Source organism: Triturus cristatus, chromosome 12 (assembly GCF_964204655.1).
Source record: "Triturus cristatus chromosome 12, aTriCri1.1, whole genome shotgun sequence".
Lineage (NCBI taxonomy): Eukaryota > Metazoa > Chordata > Amphibia > Caudata > Salamandridae > Triturus > Triturus cristatus.
Genome location: NC_140595.1, coordinates 573,056,712 through 573,082,076, shown reverse-complemented (window position 1 = coordinate 573,082,076; position 25,365 = coordinate 573,056,712). Strand labels below are relative to the sequence as shown.

The following is a 25,365-nucleotide window of genomic DNA, read 5'->3' as shown; positions in this document are numbered from 1 at the left end:
CAACATCCTACTGAAGCCACATACATCATCACATCGTGAACAAAGAGACTTGTCATCAGTGAACATTACAGCAGTTCCTATACCGGATGGTATAGTATGGGACAAGGTTGAGTTTAACATATTCGGCCCGACCGAACTTTTAAAAATTAATCATGTATTTAAAATCTCGTTAAGTGATTTCATTACCTCCAGTACATTTTCTGATTATTGGGACACTGAAACAGTAAATAAAATATTGTCTGAATTAGAGAAAACTGCTGCATTTTCTAATAATGAAATGTTAGAGGGTTCATCAGATTATGACAAATTGTACTGTTACCAACATTATGGTGATCATTTCCTGCACAAATGCATCTCAGCTAGGAATATTTTTGAATACCATCAGTGGGAACATTGCCCAACTCCACCAAAACGTAGTTCACAAGCGTTTGCACAGAAATTTGCATACTTTTCAGGGTTTAACACAACAGATCCAGCCTCATATTACTATAAGGTTGCACCAACATCAGCACTGAAAATTATGTTGACAAACACTAATCAGATTTACTCTGCTTCCTTTTTGGCCCAATTGTCTGAACAGGGTTTCAACCTAAGATAAAGGACCTGAACACTCCAAGGTTTCCTACACCAACACATGGGTGGCAGAATTCTTCTATAAAGGAAGGGGCAACAGTTGATGACATACTAAAGTACAATAGATCAGACCCAAATAGGAAGGAGTGGGTGGTTTGGCCATTAGACACAAACACATGTCATAAACAGTTCCTGAACATCACCGAGGGACTCAGTATCCATAGGCCAGACCCACGTTATGTACAGAGAGAACATCCAGGGGTAGTGACATCCTACAGTGTTGGGAAGTTGTGCCTAGATTGGCTAGAAACCTCAACACTTGCAGAAGTGAAACAAGACTTATCTTTACTCTCACAAGACATTGATCTTAGGGACCTTTTACTAGGACCTAGGAAACAACGTCAAAAACGTTTCATATATTTAGGCATTTATGCTGCCTATATTGAAATCTGGAAGATTTCCCAACAAGAAGCTGCAGAGAGAATATGGAAAATAGACTGTATAAACTTAGAAAAAGCTTTTGCTGTGGTGGATTATGGGTTAACAACTTTGACCTCCAGAATATATTCATTGGGCAGCATTGTATCTTCTGCTATTGACATACTGGGACAGGATTTTGCCATATTACAGCACGGCCAATCACAGTTACGTTCTAATATGTTATTGAGATGGACGCTGCAATCTTTGTGTGCAGGCCTTGTGCCTTGGTGTTTTATAAACAGTACGTCTCTGTTTCGATTCCGGAGTGGGGATCGAGAAGTGTTTCTTGGTGGTACTAACTGCAAGAACGCTTTAAGCGGTTCTCTCGTGTGCCAAGATATCGTTTTGCATGGAGCCTGTAATGGTTCAATAGCGAATCTGTCTTGCCACATGAAAGGAACTCCTGCTGCCGTGATCACACCAGCGTTTGAGTTACTTTTGAATGGGAGTTACTTGATGCTGAACGATCAGGGTTGTTGTGGGATGCTCCCGGGCATTGCCTATCTGGTCACCGTGAACACCAAGGTTACTTACTGTATGCAAGTATTGTTTCCTCCGACAAATACAGTCAGGGTGGCGCCGCTGTGGCCTTCACTGAATGTTTCTTTTATACAGTTTGATGCTTTGAGGAGAATGAAAGCCATGCTTTTACAGCAGACCGTGCCGTTCACCTCCGCTCGTGAAACCTTTGAACTTCAAGTTGCAAGGACCTCGACAGAGATACAGGCGCTAATACGTACTAACTGCCCCCTACATTTCGTAGAAATGGTGGGTCGTATCAAAATGTCAGATATGAGCAACATTATACATCTATTTAAGACAATAAGGTCCAGATGCCTTAGCACCTTCCAAACAATCCTCTGAGTTATTCCTAACTTTATACACTCCGTATTTGGAAGCATTTTCGGGGGTCTACCTCTGATCCCGGTGCCGTTCGATAATTTAGATTCCCCTGTCCCTCCCCCACCTCCGCAGATTGTTCCACGGGCAGTGGCGTTAGGGGACGACTGGGAGGGGTCTGAGGACCCTCTTGCATGGCAGTGCGGGTCGGTACAGGAATGGACAGAAGGGCTAGAGAATGCCGGTGGCCTTGACCTCTTCTCTGACCCTGGTTTTCTTTCTCCTCCTGCGGTGGCCATGGAGGAGTGGGCTACATACACTGTGGTGCTCTGTAGAGCAGCTGAGGCCCTTGACCTCGATCTCCCTACGGTGACCCTCAAGACTAATCTCCTCACTGAAGTGCTTCAGACGGCGGCAAGCTCTTTGGGGTCCCTGCTGCCGTTCAATGAGGCATTAACTGACGTCTTGATGGGCCTGGTCTAGACCAGCCACGGGGGTTCCCGTGGATAGGAACGTAGCCAGGCGCCATCGCCCGGCCCCGGGTGACCTTTCTTTTCTGTCTACCCACCCAACCCCGGAGAGCCTGGTCATCCAGGCCTCAACTTCCCAGAGCGCATTTCCTACCGCTCCACCGGATGAGGTATCCAAGAAGCTGGAACAGTTCGGCAAGAAACTGTTTTCATCTGCCAGTTTAGGGCTGCGGTCGGGGAACATCGCATGCCTCTTGGGCCGTAATTCCCACGCTGTGTGGGACGCGGTTGCGCAGGTACTGCCTCAGTGTCCGAAGGAGGCTCGGACTGTGCTTTCCCAAGCTGTTGCTGAAGGGAAGAATACAGCGAAGTTCGCCATCAGGTGTGGATTGGACACCGCGGACTCACTGGATAGGGCGATTTCCACGACAGTGGCCCTCCGTCGCCACACCTGGTTGCGGTCCACTGGTTTTTCGGGGGGATGTGCAAAGTTCTCTTATGGCCATGCCCTTTGATGGCACTGCCTGTTTGGCGATAAGGCAGATAGTGCCCTGGAGCGCTTTAAGGCCTCCTGGGCTACGACCACGTCCTTAGGTCTCTCCACCATGCGCCCGGCCACATCTGCTTTTCGTTCCTTTCGTGGCCACGGAATGGGCGCCCGACACGTTTGTTCAGCCACAAGCCTGCGCTGAACCCACCTCAGCACGGACGTGGTTCCTGCCGCGGCGGGATAGGGAGCCAGCGTGTGGGTCAGTCCACCTCCACTCCTGCAGCATCCACCTCAAAGCCTTCCTAGTCCGAGCTTTAAGGCCCTCTTGGCCAAGGGGGCCCTTGAGCGCGTTCCTCGGCCAGAGGTAGGACGTGGTTGTTATTCCCACTACTTCTGGTCCCCAAGAAGGACAAAGGGGGCCTGCGTCCCATCTTGGACCTCAGGAACGCCAACCGCTTCCTCCGGTAGGAGAAGTTCAAGATGTTGACTCTAGCTCAGGTCTTGGCTGCCCTTGGCCCCGGAGACTGGATGGTACCATTGGACTTGCAGGACGCATATTTTCATATCCCCGTCCTGCCGGCCCACCGGCGTTACCTGTGGTTCATAGTAGGCCAAGAACACTTTCAGTTTGCCGTGCTCCCCTTCGGCCTTATCAGTGCCCCTTGGGTGTTCACGAAAGTGATGGCGGTGGTCGCAGCTCATCTGCGCAGATCAGGGGTTCCAGTCTTCCCCTATCTCCACGACCGGTTGTTGAAGGCGGGCTCGCCCCAGGCAGTCGTCTCCCACCTCCAGACTACGGCCGACCTCCTGCATTTGCTGGTGTTCTCCATCAACGTGCCGAAGTCGCACGTAAGTCCCTCTCAGAAGCTCCCCTTCATCGGAGCGGTTCTGGATTCAAAGCTGTTTCGGGTTTCTCCTCCCGAGCAGCGAGTCCGGGATATTCAGGCTATGATTCCGATCTTTCAGCCTCTATCTCGTGTTTCAGTCAGGGTGACCTCTGGCTCCTGGGCCTGATGACCTCTTGCATCCTGCTTGTGCAACATGCCAGATGGCATATGCGGGCTCTGCAGTGGGACCTGAAGTTCCAGTGGGCACAACATCAAGGCAACTTGTCCGATCACGTCCAGATCTCGGAGGAGACTGCACGACAATTGCAGTGGTGGCTCAGGAATCACGATTGGGTCAACGGCAGATCCCTCTCCCTTCCCCAACCGGAGCACACAGTGGTGACGGATGCGTCCCTCCTGGGAGGTCTCCGGCGGAGTCCCGGCTCCATATCAACCTTTTGGAGCTTCGGGCGGTCCGCCTTGCACTGAGAGCATTCCTTCCCTCTGTACGGGGAAGTGTAGTGCAGGAGTTCATGGACAACACTACCGCCATGTGGTACTGCAACAAACAGGGCGGGTGGGGTGGAGGACCCTCTGTCAGGAGGCTCTGCCCCTCTGGACATGGCTGGAACATCAGGGCATTTCCCTGGTGGTTCAACACCTGGCAGGTTCTCTGAACGCCAGGGCCGACGTACTCAGCCGCCGGTGTATGGTGGATCACGAATGGCGTCTGAACTCTGACGTGGCGCAAGGTCTCTTTCTGCAGTGGGGAGAGCCTTGGTTAGATCTATTCGCCACTGAAGAGAACATGCAATGTCATCAGTTCTGCGCATTGGAATTTCCAAGTAGACACTCGCTAGGCAACGATTACTATACGCCTTTCCGCCTATACCGCTTCTACCCAGAGTGCTGAAGAAGATCAAGCGCGACCGGGCCCAAGTCATCCTTGTGGCTCCGGACTGGGCTCGAAGACGGTATACGTCTGTCGGTGGAATAAGTTTGTGGCATGGTGCTCAGCACAGGCTGTGGATCCCCTTTCTGCCCCTCTTTCAGAGGTCCTTTTATACCTTCTTTCTTTTGCCCAGCAGGGCTCTGCTCTGGGCAGTATCAAGGGCTATCTCTTGGCCATTTCAGCCTTTTTACGGCTTCAAGATCAGCCTTCCCTTTTCAAGTCCCCTGTTGTAAATAGTTTCTTAAAAGGCATTACTCATCTTTTCTCTCCTGTTCCCTTCATAATGCCTCAGTGGGACTTGAACCTGGTTCTGACATATCTGCTGTGTGCTCCCTTTGAGCCACTTCAAAACTGTCCTCTTCCTCTTCTCACTTTAAAGACTGCTTTCCTGGTGGTCATCACCTCTGCCAGAAGAGTGAGTGAGCTCCAGGCTCTTTCTTCTAAACCTCCTTTTCTCTCTGTCCATCCGGACAAAGTGGTTCTAAGGACCCGTCCTTCTTTCTTGCCAAAGGTTGTCATGCCCTTCCACATCGGGCAGACCATCACTTTGACCACTGTGTTTCCGCCTCCCCTTCCTTCAAAAGAGGAAGAGAGGCTCCACCGTCTGGACCCAAAACATGCTCTCTCGTTCTATCTACAGCACACACAACAGTTCTGGGTGGATCACCAACTTTTTGTTGGCTACGTGGGCGCCAAGAAAGGTTGGGCCTTGCACAAACGGACCATCTCTCGGTGGGTCGTTCTGTGCATCAATGTCTGTTACTCGTTGGCTAAGTAGGAGCCTCCTGTGGGGCTGCGTGCCCATTCTACCAGGGCAACGGCAGACACTACTGTCTTGGGACGCGGCGTTCCCTTGCAGGACATCTGTCAGGCAGCTACTTGGGCCTCGCTGCACACTTTTACCAAGCATTACTGCCTGGACAGCCAAGTCCGGAGAGACGGCTTCTTTGGCCGTTCTGTTCTCCGTGACTCTCTGGTGTGATCTTGGTTCGCAGATCCTTCACCGGGGTTGGTATTGCTCGGGTATCTATTCTAAGGTAAGGAATCTATCACTACGTGTCTCTTTCAGATGCACAAGTTACTTACTTGTGTAACGATATATCTGTAAGAGACATTAGTTAGTGATAGATTCCTTACTGCCCCACTCATCCTCCCCGTTCTGCGAACTGATTTCTAGGATTAAGGTCATCCCTTTCCGGGCCCTTGTTTCATGGCACCAGTGCTCAGTTTCTTGCATGGCTCTGCGTTCTTGGCGCTGAAAGTCATGTACAGAACTGACGTCAGCATGCATGAGTGGTGCCTAAGTAGTGTCCGTGACGTCATTTCGGCGCTTACGACGCCAGTGACGGACTCGGAGCCGCACAACGCCACCTTCCGACACGCAGGTGTACTGCTGACGAAAACTTTCCGGATCCAGTCTGACGCCTGGGGATATTCTAAGGTAAGGAATCTATCGCTAACTAATGTCTCTTACAGATGTATAGTTACTCAAGTAAGTAACTTGTGCGTTATGTCTCCCAGCCAGGACATTTAATCTGAATCTGGCTCACCGTGTGCTGGGAACGAATCCGCTTTTTCTTTCCCCTTTTTCTCAAAAGAACTTTTATAAATTGACACTTTCCATAACTATGCCTTCTAAGTACGCTTGCAGTAGTTCAACTTTGTGATCGAACTCATTTAGAACCGTGATTTGCAGAACTTTACAACAAAAGTCAAACTTTAACAAAGAAAATTTTTGTCCTCGTTTTTTAAACTGTTTTTAAATGATTTTTTTACATTTTTAGAAGCATTTTAAATGGCTTTTTGATAATTTTATGCACTGACCACGTTATAAATGTGTATCTCAATTGTGTATTATTATTGTTAAGTAATAGGTGGAGTGGGTGTTATAATTCATATCGGTACCCTGATATAGTTCTAGGGAACATCGTACACTTTCCCTACATCATCTCCCCTTCATTTCATATGATTGAGCCTTATAAGGACATAACTCCAAATAAGGACAGAATGCCTTATAGGGACTGACGCCTTTTAAGGACTAAACCTTTCACCTAGTTCTGTGCAGAGGGTGGGTTTTTCCCAATAGATATTGCTAAGATGTCATCCTTAGCACATATGAATAATTTATGAGAACACCCTCCAGGGGGTATACTTCACCTCTCCTATCTTCGCAAAAGGTTTAATCCCCAACGTCATCCTCATACTGAACAATGGCTACTGCGAACTGCGTAGTGCGGTAGGGAAAATGCTGTTCGCACTGATTGCACAGTGCCGGATGCTTGTCTGCACTGTGCAATCATTGCAAACGGCATCTTGCACAGTGCATGCGGTAGTTTTCTGCCGCTCGAGTAGATTTGTACTCGAGCAGCATCTTTCTCAACGCGGACTGGTAGTTTTGCACGCGACCGCTCGCCATGAGAAACCTGACCTCCCCGCGTTGAGAATCTCTCCGGGAAGTTTATTTTCCATGCTCGCGATCGGCAACCTGATGTTGCTGATCGCGAACGAGGAAAAAATCTTGCCGGGATGTCATTTTGCTCGCTCGCGGCCAACTTGACGTTGAGGACCGCGAGCAAGCAAAAAATGCCGCTACGCATTTTTGCACTGTACTACGTGCAATTCGCGTAGCACGTAGTAGCGTAAACTACGCTAGCGTAGTACTACGCCCAGGGTTACAGACAACAGATGTTTTGCGGTGGTTCCACTGAAGGTCGATTAGTAACCACAGTCAACAGTGTCCCGTGCTAGAAAATATTGTGTAAATCTTTCGACAGGTGTGGAAGTCCGTTCTTGGCACTATATTTAAAGAACGTGCTTACACAAAGTTCCCCTATGTTTATTTGTGTCGACGCAGGTTATCGCATTAAACAGCCAATGTCTATCTCTGTCAATGTAATGTAGTTGACTCTTTTTAGTTGACTGTTGCAAGTAATAGCGAAAACAATCAGCAAGATCTGTCTAACTTCCCTCTTCAATTTTTAGGTCTTGGATCCAGAGCAAAACCACAGCTTCACTGATCACTACTTAAATGTTGCCTTTGACCTCTCCCAAGTGCTTTTCATAGCCACGGCTAATACTATGGCAACTATTCCTCCTGCTCTCCTGGACAGAATGGAGGTCATTCAGGTACCAGGTAAACACATCGTTCAGAGCCCTTTTGTTTCGTTTGGTTTTTGCGATTGCTTTTTCTTAGGTATGTATGTGCAAATTTGCATGTAGGAATAAGAGAGCTTTTACCAGAAGGAAACACTTTTCTGTTAGCTTCTTTAATTGTAAATCTTTTATGCGAAAACGTCCAACAAGGTCACAATAAATGTTCGTACAAGTACTTAAGATACGAAAAAAGCAAATGGGTGATGTTGCTGGTGGTAGCAAAAAGTGTATTTCCTGTATCCTATTGCAAAGTTGATGTCAAATATATGAGAAACTATGTTTGATATATTGAAGGTAAATTATGATGTCATTTTATGTATCAAAATTGTACAGTCGAGAGTTTCTCTATAAGTGGACTATGAGATGTAAAGAATCAAACGGTTTGGGAGTTCTCAGTCGATGCCCAGTCATTTACTGCAGCGAAGTTTAATTTTTATTAGGTGCAATAGAGTATTGTTTTCATTTTTGGTCAAGTAAACGAGTCCTATTGAAGAAAGAGTTAAAAATGTCAATCTTCTGATAAGTACCATTTGAGAGACAAATGCACTCTTTTTAAAGGTTTTTCACATGTTAAACTTTAATTCTTCTCACACCCTTCCTGATCAGAGTGAATACAATTGATTAAGGCGCTGGAATCTACTGCTATTTGGTCACTGCAGTCTATCATTGCAATTGTCTTTAAAGCTTAAGCATTCTTAGACAAACTGTGAGGGAGTAAATCTTTTTGCGTCATGTTGCCCTCAGGACCTAGTCGAACTGGCAGGCTAGAAGCACATTTTTTAATTGCAGGAACCATGGGCTAATTATACTTTTGGGGAGAACTGCGCAGACTGTATTCCTTCATTAGAAAGTCCCTTTGTTTTCCCTATTCCCATGATGTCTTCACTTCAGTCTTTGAACCCCTCTCTTCTATCTCTTGTATTTTGTGTCTTTTCTCGTCCCTTGTGCGGGGGTTATAGGGCAACTCCCCCCTTTGTTAAAAAAGGACTTGATTATGCACGATTACTGTGCTTTCTTTTGTTGGGAAGTCACACCAAGGGTCCAGATCCAATGAGAAAGAAAGATGCGGGATGTGAACCCCCCCACCCCCTCCAAATCCTTGAGAACAGGGAGCACACTCCTCATCAGCATTGGCCCAGTTCGAGCTCCCCCATGCCACTTCCACCAGAACGCTGCATCTAATCTCCACACCTCAACACCCATACACCTGCACCAGCTTTCTCTGATGTTCAACAGGCGCTGCAGCGTAGATTGTAGCCCGGCGCCATTTCCCAAGCAAGGAGTAAAAATGGAAGATTTAAAAAGTCAATAGTGATCCTTTAAGTAGGTAGATGGTTGTGGTCACAGCTGCTATAGATACAAAACATTTATATTTTGTAAGTTATTATGGCCTGATCGAGGATGAAGTGCAGGTCATTCATCAGATGCATGATTTAGTAATGATCTCAGAAGGTCCTGTAATTCTGGGTAGGAATTTTAATTTAATACAGACCCCGAAATTAGATGCTTGACGTAAGGGCAAGAAATAACTAAAACTAAGTACAGCATCTTTAGTCTCTAGTCTGAAGATGTATTGCGGTCTATTGGATCCATGGTGTGTAAGTCTGCCATTCTCTAAGTCTTATACAGGTCTATTTCATCCTCTAGATTAGATGTCGTTTTAATATCTCAAAATTTAATCAGGAAGACCTTCTATTGTTTCAACTAGTTTCTCAGGTAACGCTTTTATCTTGCTAGAGTTTGAGAAAGATTTAAATCATGTCCTGAATCCAAAAGAGACATTTAGTAAGACCCTACTTCTAGATTCAAAGTGGATAGCATCAATACATTTTTTTCAGATAAATATTTCAATTGCTGCACTGCCATCATTTAGGATGCTTTTAAAACAAAGTTTTCGGGGGCTTGTGATTGGACTCATTGCTAAATTAGCAGAGCAAAGAGAAGCCATGATCAGCTCTGCAGTTGCCATTGGAAAATACAGCTAATACTTTAATACAGTGTTCTTCAAGCTTGTTTACTGATGCGAGGATAGCTTTTAGTAAATTGTATTTTTTTTAAAAAAAATATTGAAATTTTAAATCGCCACTGATCTCTAGATGAGACTGGTAAACTGATTTGCAATAATTGAAAACAAACTGATATACACAACTTTGCTGGTGAACTGGTAATTTGGATATTGGGTCAATGATTTCAGTAATTGCATTCACATTTGAATCAGCTTTCAATGTCCAAGTCAATAATTTACCAATAAGTTCACTTATTTTATAATACTTTCACTCAATATTTCTATTGTTCAAGAGCTCGACTAGGAATAAATAATTCTCTTCACTTTTGTAGGCCGGGAATTATTTTTTTAATTCTTTGGAGAATTAAAGGCTATTAAAGCTGCCAATTTCTGATGAATTTATTATGATTAATGCTGACGCATCAGAATAACATTTATTTATGGTATTTAACAGTTGGACAGGAAAAACCAATGCTTGTTGCATATCTCAAATAATGCAGTTCAATTAACTAAATCAAAAGGTTTAACAGCATCGATCATAATTATTGCGGATTTACATTTATTTTGCACCCAATAATCATACAGTTCAGATCAGGTAATATTTTTCGGTTAGCCCAAAAAAACAAAAATACATTCTGATCTTAATTATTAAAATCGATGCAGCCAGCTTAATAGGATTACAATTTATGCTTTTGGAAAAAAGTTCATAATGGGAATTCAACAGGCTAATGAGCCTAAAGTAATTGGGATCGTTAGGGGGTTTCCCGCAAGTTAAAACGCTAATTTCTATTGCCTTCAAAAAAGAATCTGGATCAACTCCCCAATATAATTTGGTTACATAGATTTAATAAAACTTCAAGAACTTGGGGTGAACAAAATGTATACACTTCAATGGGTAAAACATTGCTCCCCGTGGCCTTTGCATTAACTAACCCATCTAATACTAGTTTAATTTCTGAAACAGTTTATGGTTCTCAAGGTCACTTCAGGATTGTCCAGTGTTTCGCATTTCATTTGTTCTCTTTATTAAATCCTGTACAATCGGCATTCATAGAAGTACCAGCATTCTAGCTCAATTTCAGTACAAATCTCACATATAATTCACACTCTCACCATAGTCTCACTCATCACTTCTTATACTCCCCGGTAACATCAAGGTTAGACCCCACACTCATATATTATAAAATGTTCTATACTGTATTTATAGAAAAAACATTGTACCTATTCTGAAAGATAATTGGGTTACAACTGAGTTTTTAAAAATTATTATAAGACCAAAGCCACAATGATTTAAACATTTTCATAAAACCAATAAAAACTAATTGTACGATTCCACATCACAGTAGTGAAAAAATCAGTTTTCTTATATCAAGACCCACAGTTCTTTTATACAAATACATAAACAGTTCATTACTCAAATACATAAACATAAGCACAGAGAAAGTACAGTAGACAGTCATATGTGTCTTTCCGACCACTAATATTTTTCGGTCATTGTTCATAGCACAATGTATCTTTAAATCATTAATATCTGCTGTGTCACTCAAGGCCCGTCAGATTTAGTGTTAAAATTACTTTGACGCATTTTGTTGGATTCCCAATATTCAGAGCCACCTTCTTCAGGATGAGTAGATTTCTCCCACAATTTCAATAAAAACAATTCTAATTTTCGGTGTATTTAAAAGTCCAACATTTCATTCACATTCCTTTGTGCTCGCCTGTGGCCCAATATGTGTGGGCTGACAGTATTTCTTATGTTGTTCTCTGAACTGGATCAGTACAGTCACTCCTTAAAATGTGGGGTAGTTCAATCATCCTATGTTCCTTCTTCCCAGACAATATATATTATCCCGTCCTGTACTCTTCTTTTTCTCTTAACAGCAAGATGCAGGGCTCTTTTCTGTATATGTATAGAGCCTAACAGATGTCGGGACGTATTAATAGTCCTTGTCATGGTTACGTACTCAAATCTTTTACAATCCATGATATCAAGAGATGCAACGATATAGGCTTCAAAACTGTATTTGATTTTAAGTTGAATTCCTCTTGGATGTTGTGGGATCAGTTGCAGATTCCGGATGGCAATGATTGTGTTGGGCTCCTGTTTAGTTTTTTAAATATCAAATGAACACTTTAGCAGTATCCATTCATTATCAATGAGAAGGCATATCTTACTTTACAAATGCTTGTTAAGCATTCTCCTAGAAGTGTTGGATTTTGGTATTGATACTTACAATGAAATGCAATTTATGTTTTCATTTTTGGCATGGTTGAAAAAGAATCTGGCCTGAGAATTACAATGAATGAGCGGTATGAGATATCTCAATTCAGCTATAAGCTTAATAAAGCTACCAACTTTAACAGGAAGGAGTTCCTTTTAAGGTGGCAGCTCTACTACACTCCTAAAGTAATAGGGTGTTTCCATCCTATCCTAATCAATGTTTTTTCAAATATTCAAGCAATGAGTTGAGGGACTGGCAACATGTAATAGCACCATGTCCATGTCCTTCCGTATTTTGAGAACAGTTGTTTTCTTTTCCTGACCCCCTCACTATTCTGTTTGGGTATATAAGAAAACCTAACAAGGTTATCAGGCCTGGAGCAATAGTTTCTTTTTTCCTTTGTCTGTTGCACACTCCTTCATTCTGTAGCATGGGAAGTCTACTGTTATTCCTCTATTTGTTCATTGGTAGGATTTATTGAGTTTTTATAAAACTTTTGCATGTTACAGCCAAGGCTTTAGGTGTAAGAATAATGTTGGTCAATTTATGATTACAGACCATAGGTTGTGGACCAGTAATGCATGTTGGTGGCTGTTGTTCTATGCATTAGAGTCTAGAAGTTAAGTTCATAGATTCAGCCTAATCTCGTTTTCCCATCAATTCTTATGCAAACGGCTCTATATAAAGATTAAATAAGAGCGGGGATAGCGGGCAGCCCTGTCTAGTACCTCTGGTAATTTTTATCGAGTCTGTTAACGTGCCATTGACTAGTAATCTGGCCGTAGGGGCCCTATACAGTTTCTCAATTACCCGACAAAAGACCTCCCCCTACCCAAACCTTCTCATCACCTCCACCAAATAGGGCCAATTGACCCCATCGAAGGCTTTTGTGTCATCTAAGGTCAGGGTAGCCAATGGAAGAGAAAATGTTGTTGCGATATCGATCGCCCCTACCAGATCTCGAGTGTGGTCGGCCAGCTGATGTCCCCTTATAAAGCCCCTTTGGTCTTGGTGGATTATCGATCCGATTACCTCCCCTAATCTTGATGCCAAAATAGATGTAAAAATGTTGTAGTCATTGTTTAGAAGGGAAATTGGCTTGTACGACCCACACTCCAAAAGGTTTTTTCCTGGCTTTGGGATAAGGACGATAGTGGCATCATTCCATGAGTCAGGGGGGTTCACCCCTCTCAAGAAAATACCATTAAAAAGGCTTGTCAGTACTGGAGTGATAACAGGGCTTATCCCTCGGTATAATTCTCCGGGAAATCCGTCCGGACGGGTTACTCCTGCATACTGCTGTGTTGGTAATTCCAGCAGTAATATTACCACACCCTTTCACCAATGCTTCAATCAGTGTTAATCAGACCCTTATAAGTTATATGTATTCAGCATAATCAATGTCTTTTCTTCAAGCCCTGTGCAGCACGTTATATTTAAGTTGAATAGGCAGGGCCCTCCTTCTCAGATTCATCCCCTTTTGACTTTACTACATCTAGTGCTGTCTCATACTGACAGAGACTTCTGAGCACTACATCTTGCCTTCCTGTACAATGCATTTGTGTCTGAATCTTGACAGGGGTGAACACGAAGGAAGTCGGCGCATGAAAACGGAATTACTGGTGCAGATGGATGGCTTGTCCCGCTCGGATGATCTTGTTTGTGTTGGCGGCTTCCAATCTGCCCTGGTTAGAGATCAGCCCAGCGCGTTGTGAATACATGTTTATCAGCTCCTAAGTACAGATAAAGATTGTATTTAGACAGGTGCAGATATTTGGTTAAAGCATTTAAAGATTAATTTGGAGCTTTTCCCTCGAGTTCTGAGTCTTGCTAGCTGTGTCACAGGACCGTAATCTGTAAAGATGCAATATGCCAGCGCGGCCATATGTCAATATTTAAATTGGACTCTTGGAGTTTAAGGCCAAGTTATTTACTATGTTTAAACTGAGATGGCTTTTGAGAGAAAAGTCTAAAGTGCTTAAGGCATCCATTACTTAAAAAGATACTTTAATGCGAGACACGCTCTGTGGTGGGGGATCCAGTTAATGACCCGTGACAGAAGGAAAGACAGATGGCGGCTGCGCGTGTGCACGCTTGCGTGCACGCAAGCTTGAGGCCACCAAAATGCCTGTGGTAGTACTTTGAAAACCCGCTTTCTAAATGTCTCGCAGGGCAGCACATGCGCTGGCTCAGGTGAGACCTAAAAACCCCTTCTCAAAACGACACTGCAGCACCTATAACACAACCTGCTGCCTACTTGTCTAACCTGAGTATTATTATTATGGCTCCTCTCTGTCACTGTATGTTACCACAGCCCCCCATACACAACAATTTATTGAGGAACCAATAGTAAAAATCATGCCTCCGAGCTCTCAAGAATTGTCTTACTCCACTAAGAGAGACACTTTACAGTGCACCTCAATAAATGCATGTTCACTTGAGAAGTATGCTGAAGATATACATGACATACTCACTGGAAGCAATGTTTATCTCCTTTTTATTACTTAATCCTGGACTACCCCTGACTCTTACTCTGATCTAGGGAGACCCTACTAAGCAGGATACAATGTCATTCACCACTGGTGCCTTGGCCGAAGAGGTTGGAGTTCTAGCAGTTGTTTTCAGGGTTTCTTGGTGTCTTCATGCTTAACACCTTCAGGATATCCCACAGGCAGAAATTGCTCTGCTTTTCATTGCAGTTCTCATGGTTCAAAACCTTAATGAAAATAATGTATCTCCTCCCTGGCACAGCCTTGCATTCTTAAAGTTTATAGTAAACTTTATGAACTTGTTGATGCCTTTGCTTTTATCTCACTCCACGTGTTTGCTCTTAGGTGACTTTCATCTGTGGGTAGAACTGGAAACTCATTCCCAAGCCGCCAATTTCATTAATTCTATTGCAGCAGTTAAAATAATTTATTACTCAACCCCTCACAAGGATGGCCATATTCCCGATCTATGTTTTGGCTCTGAAGATTAAGTCACTTCTGGTCTCCTCTTGCCACAAGTCTGGTCTGATAATTTTTTTATACAATTTAAAATCTGCATGCCAGGATAACCCTTGCAACTGGTGCCTCAAAAATCCCTGCCCCTCCAAAATAAAAAAGCCCCAGTGCAATATTAGATGCTGGTGCTTTAATGAATTCTTTAGCCGAGACTAGTCAGGGCCTTCATGTGACTCTGGAGTGGACGATCTGCTCACAGTTTACAATCACTGGACGGAATCTGCCGTTAATGTGGTCTTCCCTAAAGGTCCTTGCACTTACGAAAGCGACCTACCGTCCCCTGGTACAAAAAGACGTTGAGAACAGCTGAAAGTAAATGTATCCTAGAGTCTCCTGAGGCGGAAGCCGGGAGTGTGCTGCCACTGTTTTAACTATTGTTTTAACTTTTGTGTGTGATACCCTGTAGAAATACCTTTTTAAAAACTTGCTCGATCTCGCCTGAACAGCGTGTTGTAACGCTGCAACGTTTCCCCTGACAACCGCCACTCCGAGGGCGAGGCGCGTCATCGGACACGCCCACCTCAGCTGGCCACGCCCCCTCCCTGACTACAAAAGAGCGCGCAGCTCAAAAGCGCGACTCCCACGTATCCTAGAGTCTCCTGAGGCGGAAGCCGGGAGTGTGCTGCCACTGTTTTAACTATTGTTTTAACTTTTGTGTGTGATACCCTGTAGAAATACCTTTTTAAAAAACTTGCTCGATCTCGCCTGAACAGCGTGTTGTAACGCTGCAACGTTTCCCCTGACAACCGCCACTCCGAGGGCGAGGCGCGTCATCGGACACGCCCACCTCAGCTGGCCACGCCCCCTTCCTGACTACAAAAGAGCGCGCAGCTCAAAAGCGCGACTCCCACGTATCCTAGAGTCTCCTGAGGCGGAAGCCGGGAGTGTGCTGCCACTGTTTTAACTATTGTTTTAACTTTTGTGTGTGATACCCTGTAGAAATACCTTTTTAAAAAAACTTGCTCGATCTCGCCTGAACAGCGTGTTGTAACGCTGCAACGTTTCCCCTGACAACCGCCACTCCGAGGGCGAGGCGCGTCATCGGACACGCCCACCACAGCTGGCCACGCCCCCTCCCTGACTACAAAAGAGCGCGCAGCTCAAAAGCGCGACTCCCACGTATCCTAGAGTCTCCTGAGGCGGAAGCCGGGAGTGTGCTGCCACTGTTTTAACTATTGTTTTAACTTTTGTGTGTGATACCCTGTAGAAATACCTTTTTAAAAAACTTGCTCGATCTCGCCTGAACAGCGTGTTGTAACGCTGCAACGTTTCCCCTGACAACCGCCACTCCGAGGGCGAGGCGCGTCATCGGACACGCCCACCTCAGCTGGCCACGCCCCCTTCCTGACTACAAAAGAGCGCGCAGCTCAAAAGCGCGACTCCCACGTATCCTAGAGTCTCCTGAGGCGGAAGCCGGGAGTGTGCTGCCACTGTTTTAACTATTGTTTTAACTTTTGTGTGTGATACCCTGTAGAAATACCTTTTTAAAAAAACTTGCTCGATCTCGCCTGAACAGCGTGTTGTAACGCTGCAACGTTTCCCCTGACAACCGCCACTCCGAGGGCGAGGCGCGTCATCGGACACGCCCACCACAGCTGGCCACGCCCCCTCCCTGACTACAAAAGAGCGCGCAGCTCAAAAGCGCGACTCCCACGTATCCTAGAGTCTCCTGAGGCGGAAGCCGGGAGTGTGCTGCCACTGTTTTAACTATTGTTTTAACTTTTGTGTGTGATACCCTGTAGAAATACCTTTTTAAAAAACTTGCTCGATCTCGCCTGAACAGCGTGTTGTAACGCTGCAACGTTTCCCCTGACAACCGCCACTCCGAGGGCGAGGCGCGTCATCGGACACGCCCACCTCAGCTGGCCACGCCCCCGTGACGCCCTCCACTTCAGTCATAAATTATGTGTCTCGCTAGGAAGCGCAGCGGACGAGCGCAGCGGGAGCGCCGTTTGCGCGCCGAAGGCGCGCCTAAGGCAAGCCCGTCTGCGCCCGTCCGCGACCAGACCGCGGCCGGGGCCAGACATGCTGCCAAAAACGGTACATCCGGCGGACGGACAGTATGGTCCGGTGAGGACCTAAAGGTATTCAACCCACCATCCAACTGCTGCCCCCACTCTATAGATCCAGCAACTCCTGACCCCGCCCTAACCTGCAATAACTGTGGGATAACATTCGACAACGCCGCCCCCGCAATACAGCCCATCCTTAAAACCCCCCCTCAAACCCACATCAAAGCGGGTCTACTCAACTGTAGATCCCTTGTCAAACACACTGATGAGATCTGGATCTTACTAGAAGAACAGAACTGGGATATCCTGTTCCTAACTGAAACATGGATCAAAGAGGACAGCCTGTCCTCTACCGCTTTGGCTATCCCTCTGGGATTCAAAATATGCCTCGCCAACCGGCCTGGGACAAAAAGAGGCGGAGGCGTAGCAATCATTTTTAAAGAGCACATAGTACTGACATCCTCGGCTGCCACGACGATTCAAGGTATGGAAGGTCTCCACTTTTGCTTTCAAGTGAGCCCTCAGCTCTCACTAGCAGGGCTAGTGATTTATCGTCCCCCGGCCAGCGCAGACTTCATCCTCACTTCCCTATTAGATACAATAGTACAGAGTTCACTTCTTCATCCCCTTTTTCTTGTGGTGGGTGATTTTAATATCCATATGGATAAAGTAGATTGTGTCTTGGCAGAGACACTCCGAACAACGTTAGATGCGACCGGCCTTAGACTGATCAATGAGGGCCCCACACATACTGGGGGCCATACGATTGATCTTATCTTTACCAACATTAAGGACGTGCGACCTGAAAAACCTCTCCCTCTGATATGGTCAGATCATTCACTTATCACAATCACCTTGGACTTCCGTAGTGATACTAAGGTGCCCAGTAAGCGCTACTTTATGAAAAGACAATGGAACAAACTGACCCCCGAGGTTATGCTCCCGGCACTGGCGAGTACCACTCCCCTCCTGACAAATAATCCCAATAGGGACGCAGTGCTCCTTAATGAATGGATAGGAGGAATGGTATCCTCTATCGCCCCGGCCTCTCGTGCCCTATCTAAAAGACAAGCCCCCTCAGCTCCCTGGTTTACGCAGGAACTTAGAGAGGAGAAAGCGGCCTGTAAAAAACTGGAAAGACTTTGGAGAGAAAAGTACGATCCAGTAGGAAAAGCTATATATAAGGATGCATTAAAAAAATTCCGGAAAGCTATTAGGATTAATAAAAAACACTTCTATGCGGACTCGATTAGGCAGGCAGAACAATCCAGCAAACAAGTGTTCAAAGTTGTACAGTCCTTCCTCAAACCTCAATGTATTGAGAGAGAAGTCACCCCCACACCATTACTCTGTGAGCAAATTTCAGAATACTTTGACCATAAAATCAAGAGAGTTTATGATTCCTTTGGTCCAGCGATAAATACTGAGAAACAAGACATAGCGTACAACAGCGAAAAAAAAGAAACCCTCACCCAGTTCGCGCATGTCTCTCTGAACGAGGTGAGGCAAGAGCTCAACCGTTGTAAATCCGGCTCACCCGATGACCCTTGTCCGGCTAAACTTTGGAGCACCTTAGTGGGCCCTGTAGCGCCCACACTCCAAAGCATCTGGAACTCTTCCATTACGTCAGGAATCTTTCCGGACGCTTGGAAGCATGCTACGCTCCTTCCCCTAAAGAAAAAACCAAATGGGGATCCAGATGATCTGACGAACCTCCGCCCAATATCCCTTTTAGCCGCACCAGGAAAAATGCTGGAAAAAGTGATACAACGCCAACTGAGTAAATTTGTGGAAATCAGCAACATTCTCCATGAAACTCAGTCTGGTTTCCGGCCCGGTTTCAGTACTGAAACGGCGCTCTTAGAGGTGGCCGAGTCAGTGAGGTGGTCGATGGATGCAGGAAGTTCAGCTATGCTGGTACTCCTGGATCTATCGGCCGCCTTCGACACGGTGGACCACGCCAGATTACTTTGTCGACTGGCAGAGATAGGCATTCAAGACCACGCGCTGAGCTGGATTAACTCCTATCTATCTCAGAGAACACAGAAGGTGGCACTCGGGACGATCTCTTCCACACCTAAAACCCTCAACTGTGGAGTCCCGCAGGGCTCAGCCCTCAGTCCTCTTTTGTTCAACATCTACCTGGCCCCCCTCTTCACGCTCATTGCCAACTGGGGTGTTAAGGCAATTTCTTATGCCGATGACACCCAGCTGGTATTCCCCTACACAGAAATGACACAGGAATCTTTTGCAAATTTCAAAGGCTGTCTCCAGGACATTGCACACTGGATGAATACCAACAAACTAAAATTAAACGCCAATAAAACCGAAGTCATCTTCTTCGGTAAAGGCCCTGTCCCAGCCCCAGAGCTATGGTGGCCGGTGGAAATGGGTCCCTCACCCTTGCCCAGTCATTCGGCAAAAAATCTTGGAGTGAGATGGGATGATAAGATGTCTTTCTCTTCCCATGTCCAACAAGTGGCCGGCGGCTGCCTAAGTAAATTAAGAAACCTCCGTAAATTTCTTAAACTCCTTCCCGAGAGCTGCAGGAAAATGGTAGTCCACGCAACTGTCACTTCACGGCTGGACTACGCCAATGGTCTTTACCTGGGCCTCCCTAAATTCTTAATCCATAGACTGCAGGTAGTTCAAAATGCGGCTGCGAGGCTGCTACTGCGAATTCCATTCAAACAGTCAGTCTCTCCGCATCTTCGAACCCTGCATTGGCTGCCTGTCGCCAACCGGATAAAATTCAAAGCCCTGACACTCGCGTTCAGATCTCTGCATGGCTCCTGCCCATTCTACCTAAAAAAACGCCTTCCTAGGTATACCCAACACCGTGCATTACGGTCTAATGTCCGTATCCTGCTGGCTGTCCCACGAGCAAAAAAGGCGCGCCTTGGTGGTCGCACCTTTTCAGCAAATGTCTCTGTGCTATGGAACTCCCTACCTCAAGCAATCCAGCAGGCTCCATCTGAACCCTGCTTTAAGAAGTTGCTAAAGACTTGGCTCTTCTCTCAGCCTCGCTAGGTCTCCCTCTCCTGCCCCTGGACCTCTGTGGTACGTTCCCCTCTTCTAGCGCCGGGACACCTCCCTGTGAGGTAGCTGTTCGCGCTCTATAAATCACATTATTATTATTATTATTAAAAAGCTGGAAAAAGTATGCCACATAAATTACAAGTTGGAGTCTAAAATCCTACTCAAAGAGGCCCTCAATTCTTATAAAGAGCTCATTACCGCTGCTAAAGCTGACCTCTTTGCCAATGAGATACTATCGGTGTTGGAAAATGCCTTTCTCTGCAGGGTCACACCAAACTTTTTGCCTTTCTCCTCCTCTTTTCTAACCTTTTTTGTTGGCTTTTGGACTCTGGGCACTTTATCACTGCTGACCAGTGCTAAAATGCATGTGCTCTCATCTCTAAACATGGTATCATTGATTTACACCTGTTTGGCATATTTGATTTACTTGTAAGCCCTTTGTAGAGTGGTATACAATATACCCACTGCCTGTAAATTGAATGCTACTAGTGGACGTGCAGCATTGATTTAGCCACCCACACAAGTACCCTTTCAAACCTGTCTCAGGCCTGCCAGCGCAGGACCTATGGGTGCAGTTTACTGCCACTTCAACTTGGCACTTAAAACTACTTGCTGAGCTTGTAACTTCCCTTTTGTTACACATAGGTCACCTCTGAGGTATGCCCTAGGTAGCCCTAAGGGCAGGGTGCTGTGTAAGGAAAGGTAGGACATGTATGTTTTGCATGACCAGGCAGTGATAAACAGCCTATTTCATTGTTCACTATTGTGAGGCCTACTCCTCTCATAAGTTAACATTGGGAATTCCTTAATGCACTTTTAAGCCTTAATTCCTGATCAGAGTAGCTTTTTCATGTTTCATATGTTTAGAATGGGAATGACAAATCCTCTTTACTGGCAAAGTTGGATTTAACATTACGGTTTTAGAAATGCCACTATTTCTCTGTGCTTAGAAATCTGTGTGCCTGGCAGCCTGTCTCCAACACACGTCTGGGGTGGGTGACCAGCTAAACTTTGTGCATTCCCTCTAGATAGCTACAACACAGGAAGGATAGGTGTGTCCGAGTACTCATCTACATACATCTGCACTGTGATGGCCCTGCCTGGGCAGATTGTAAGGGAGGGGCTAACACTTCACTTGAATAGGCAGTGTCCTGTCCCAACACAAAAGGACTGATTACCCTCCACAGATAGCCTGGCAGACAGGACTGGGTTGAAAGTGATACTTGGGAACTTCATAGACCTGCTTTGAAGTCACCCTCATATCAAAGGCACTTTTGGGTATAAGTACTGGGTCTCTGACCGCTATCAAATCGGACACTACTAGACTTTTAACTGAGGCTCTTCCAGAAGCCTGCCTTCTGTTTCCCTGCTGCCTGCTACTCTGCTGAAGAACTGGACTATGCCTTTACTCTAAGTGATCTCCAAGGGCTTGTTGGCTTGCCTCCTGTTGCTTGAGACTCTGTTTTTTTTAAAGTCTCTACCCCTGGTCCTGTGCCTGGCTCACTGGAAGTGGCCCAGATACTTGCAAAATGGATTTTGATGCATCTTCTGTCTGCTTGTTGCAGAACCGGCACATCGACCCGGTTGTTGGAGTGAAATCAGTGCATCGCCTCGAAACCAGCACTTGGCCTCCAGAGATTGACGGAGGGGTTGGTATTGCTGGGGTATCTATTCTAAGGTAAGGAATCTCTCACTAACGTGTCTCTTTCAGATGCACAAGTTACTACTTGTGTAACGATATATCTGTAAGAGACATTAGTTAGTGATAGATTCCTTACCGCCCCACCCATCCTCCCCGTTCTGCGAAATGGTTACTAGGGTTAAGGTCATCCCTCTTAGGGCCCTAATTTTCTCTACCAATGGCCAGTATCTTGCATGGCTCTGCGTTCCTGGCGCAGAAAGTCGTGTACAGAACTGACGTCAGCGCGCATGGGTGGCGCCTAAGTACTCTGCGTGGCGTCATCTCTGCGCTTACGACGCCAGTGACGGACACGGAGCTGCACGACGCCACCTACTGACGCGCAGGGGTACTGCTAAGCGAGACTTTCCGGATCCAGTCTGACGCCTGGGGATATTCTAAGGTAAGGAATCTATCACTAACTAATGTCTCTTACAGATATATCGTTACACAAGTAGTAACTTGTGCATTGCAACCTTACAAAGCTTTTGCAGCCGCTTACATAGATGACATTATCATCTACAGTTCTTCCTTTGAAGAACACTTAAACCATCTAACTAGGGTCATTCAAGCCCTGGCCTAGAGCAGGCTAACTATTGATCCTGTCAAAAGTCACTTGGCTTCAAAATCAGGTAAATACTTGGAATACCTTCTGTGTGAGAGCTATATCAAACCCTAAGACGAAAAAGTAGCCGCCATTTCACAAATACATTTTCCTAGATCCAGAAGAGACCTCATAGACTTCTTAGGACTGTTAGAATACTATAGGAGGTTCATCCCACATTTCTCGCACATAGCCGCTCCCTTGACAGACCTACTCCAGAAGAATGTACAAACCGAGAAACGACTCCAACATCCTTCTGTGACAGAAGTACAGGCCTTCCAACACCTAAAACAAACCATCACTTAAAGGCCATTTTTGCTAAGCCCCGGCTACAGTAAACATTTCTTACTTCAATGTATAAAAAAGCAGCCTTGGGGCCATGTTATCACAAATTGACAATATGAACCAAGATAGACCAATCATATACATTAGCCATAAACGCTTTCCCTGGAAAACCAGATGTGCTGTCATAGAAAAAGAAGCACTAGCCATTAACTGGGCTATTGAGTCCCTCCGATACTACTTAGAAGGAAGAGAGTTCTTCCTATACACAGACCATGGCCCTCTAGAATGGTCATCCCAGAACAAAAGACACAACCAAAGAATATTACAACGGTTCTTAACTCTCCAGCCCTTCCGCTTTTCAATTCACCATAGAAAAGGTAAAGAACAAGCCAATGTAGATTTCCCTCCCCGATACCCTTTAGACTTTTTTCTTGTAAACAAGAAAGTTAGGAGAGGGGGATGTGAGGAAGTGCCCCAACCCCACCCCCCCTGCCAAAACCTGACTTACCTCCTGTTTTACTGCCGTGGTCTCCGTTCTTTCTGGATCCAGCTGACGACATTGGGGGCTGGAAAAGAAAGCAAACACTAAGAATGGACTTTGCTACACCTTCACATGGTGGATTTGCATTGTCATGACAAATGGACCAATCAAGGAGCGGGGGTGTGCAACAAAAGGCCCAATCAGCTGCCATAGGAGAAGAGGAGAACGGTAAACAAATGAAGGACTCGATCGAGAAGGAAGTCTGGAGGAAAGCAGCCACTAAGGAAGGAACAACGGGGAGAGATGCCACAGAGGAAGACGCCGCAGGGGAGGACGCCAGTTCAGAAGACGCCGTAGAAGCCGGGGACATGTGGAGCAAGGAGTGGTGATCACCGGAGGACACCCAAGAGTCGCCGCAACTCTGGAGAGTTGCGGCAAGAGGCGGCACGTAATATCGAAGAGGGTGAAGGGTGGGTAGTGGGCTGAGAGACAAAGCCGTTACTACCTCATCGCTGTATTTATTTTGTTTTCCCTCTTTCTTTTATTCGGGCATCACGGTTCTTTTGCGAGACACAACCTCTCACTACCACCCATCACTTTCCCTACATAAAGCACACGGGAGAGAACCTAAGAGACTCCCTGAATCGGTTATGTCAAGAATCTAGCAATTGGGCACCCAACAAAAACTCCCCATAGTATCACCTAAATATTTTTCCCTTCTTCTTTACCGTTGTATGATTCTACCACCTGGGTGTGGTGAAAGGGTATAACGCCAAAACCACTGCAACCATACTTACTGCATTTTCCTCTGTTGCTTTACTCCCTCTGCAAGCCTCCCAGGACACCCTACAGAATTCTGGAACGCCTGAAAGAAACCAGAAAGAGGACTAAGTACAAGAACTACTACCTTTGTTAAGACCTATTTGGAGAAGAACGCCTAATGTTTTTTTTTTGGTTTGTTATAATTTGAAAGAACACCCGTGTACATCTTAAATCCACCTTTGAAAATAAAATGCCTCAATATTACACCAATCAGCCTCCTCGCTTCTGTTTCCGCCCGTTCCTCCAAAAAGGATTAAGTCACAACATTTTTCTGGATCACAAAAGAGGAAAAAAGGCCCAAAGGAGTTTAGGTAAATATTGGCTCTACCTATGGCCAACCAATAGCTCAAAAGGGAAAAATATTGTGTTAGCCCTCCATCACATCTTCACTCATATCAGATACACAGCTCACAGAAAATGGAACACAGTTTTCGAGCAACAGACAGTCTGACAGATCTCCTAACTACTAGGGTTCTAGACTTCCTAGCCTCCCATTGTTCTGATTGTGAGCCTAAATTTGAGACCTCCAGAGGAGTGATTGGAAGATCAGTGATCGCAGAAGGAGAGCAATTATAACAACCAACTCCACGTCGATGACTGTAAGTCAGTCTCTCTCGTGAGGGTGCAAGAAAACAAATCTAATTCAAGGAATTCCAGCAGGCATCTCCAACTATCATGACAGATGCTTCTCTTTCAGGGTAGAGAAATTACCTGGGAGCTCTGTCTGTGCAAGGCTGTTGACAAAGGGTCATAAGATCAGGACCTCTGTTGCTGGGGTTGCAGAAGATCCGGTCACGGTCATTACCTGGAATCCTAAATCAACGAGCGGAGTTCCTAAATCAGTGCTACAAGGAAAATCATGAAAGGATCTTGGACGCTAATAGTCTTCATTGAATCTTCATAGATTGTGGTTATCCAGCGAATGATCTTTTTGCAATATCAGAAAACAAAGTGCCAAGACTTTGCGGCCAGACTGCCAGAACTAGACTAGTTGTGCCATGCCCTTTTGATAGACTGTTCAAGGACATTACTTTACACTTTTTTTCAGATTCATTTGCTACCCGCAATCATACTGAAACTCTGGAGTAGTTAAGTGTCAATGATCCTCATTACTCCAGAATTGCCAAGGCAATGGTGGTATCCAGATCAGTTACAAATGTCTGTCAGACCACACATTAGGTTGTCATGCAAACCAAACCTGTTTACCATATCATGGAATCAGTTATTCCCCCCAAACCTGACATCCGTGAATTTGGCAGCATGACACCTGAGATCAGACAATACGGACATCTACGTCTTTGACAAGCATGCATTGACATCTTAAAGAAATACAAACATCCTTTGATCATGGCTTCTTATTTCTTCAAATGGAAGAGTCTTTGTGTATGGTTCCAACAGAGAATCTACCTTCCTCTCAGCTGCCATGA

The 25,365-nt window shown here is 45.5% G+C and overlaps 1 protein-coding gene and 1 long non-coding RNA gene across 2 annotated transcripts in view; one reads left to right on the top strand and one right to left on the bottom strand.

Moving 5' to 3' along the window:
• Nucleotides 1-25,365, top strand: part of LONP2 (lon peptidase 2, peroxisomal) — an 860,677-nt gene that overhangs the window by 420,159 nt on the left and 415,153 nt on the right. The window contains exon 9 of the mRNA XM_085638877.1: nucleotides 7,615-7,765. Within this exon, the coding sequence (XP_085495003.1) occupies nucleotides 7,615-7,765 (151 nt within the window). The remainder of the gene's footprint in view (nucleotides 1-7,614; nucleotides 7,766-25,365) is intronic.
• On the bottom strand, nucleotides 10,792-23,983 carry LOC146776280 (uncharacterized). Its single transcript, XR_014972267.1, has 3 exons — nucleotides 23,914-23,983; nucleotides 23,144-23,201; nucleotides 10,792-13,745 (listed from the first exon to the last, which is right to left on the bottom strand). It is a non-coding gene; the product is annotated as an uncharacterized LOC146776280 (long non-coding RNA).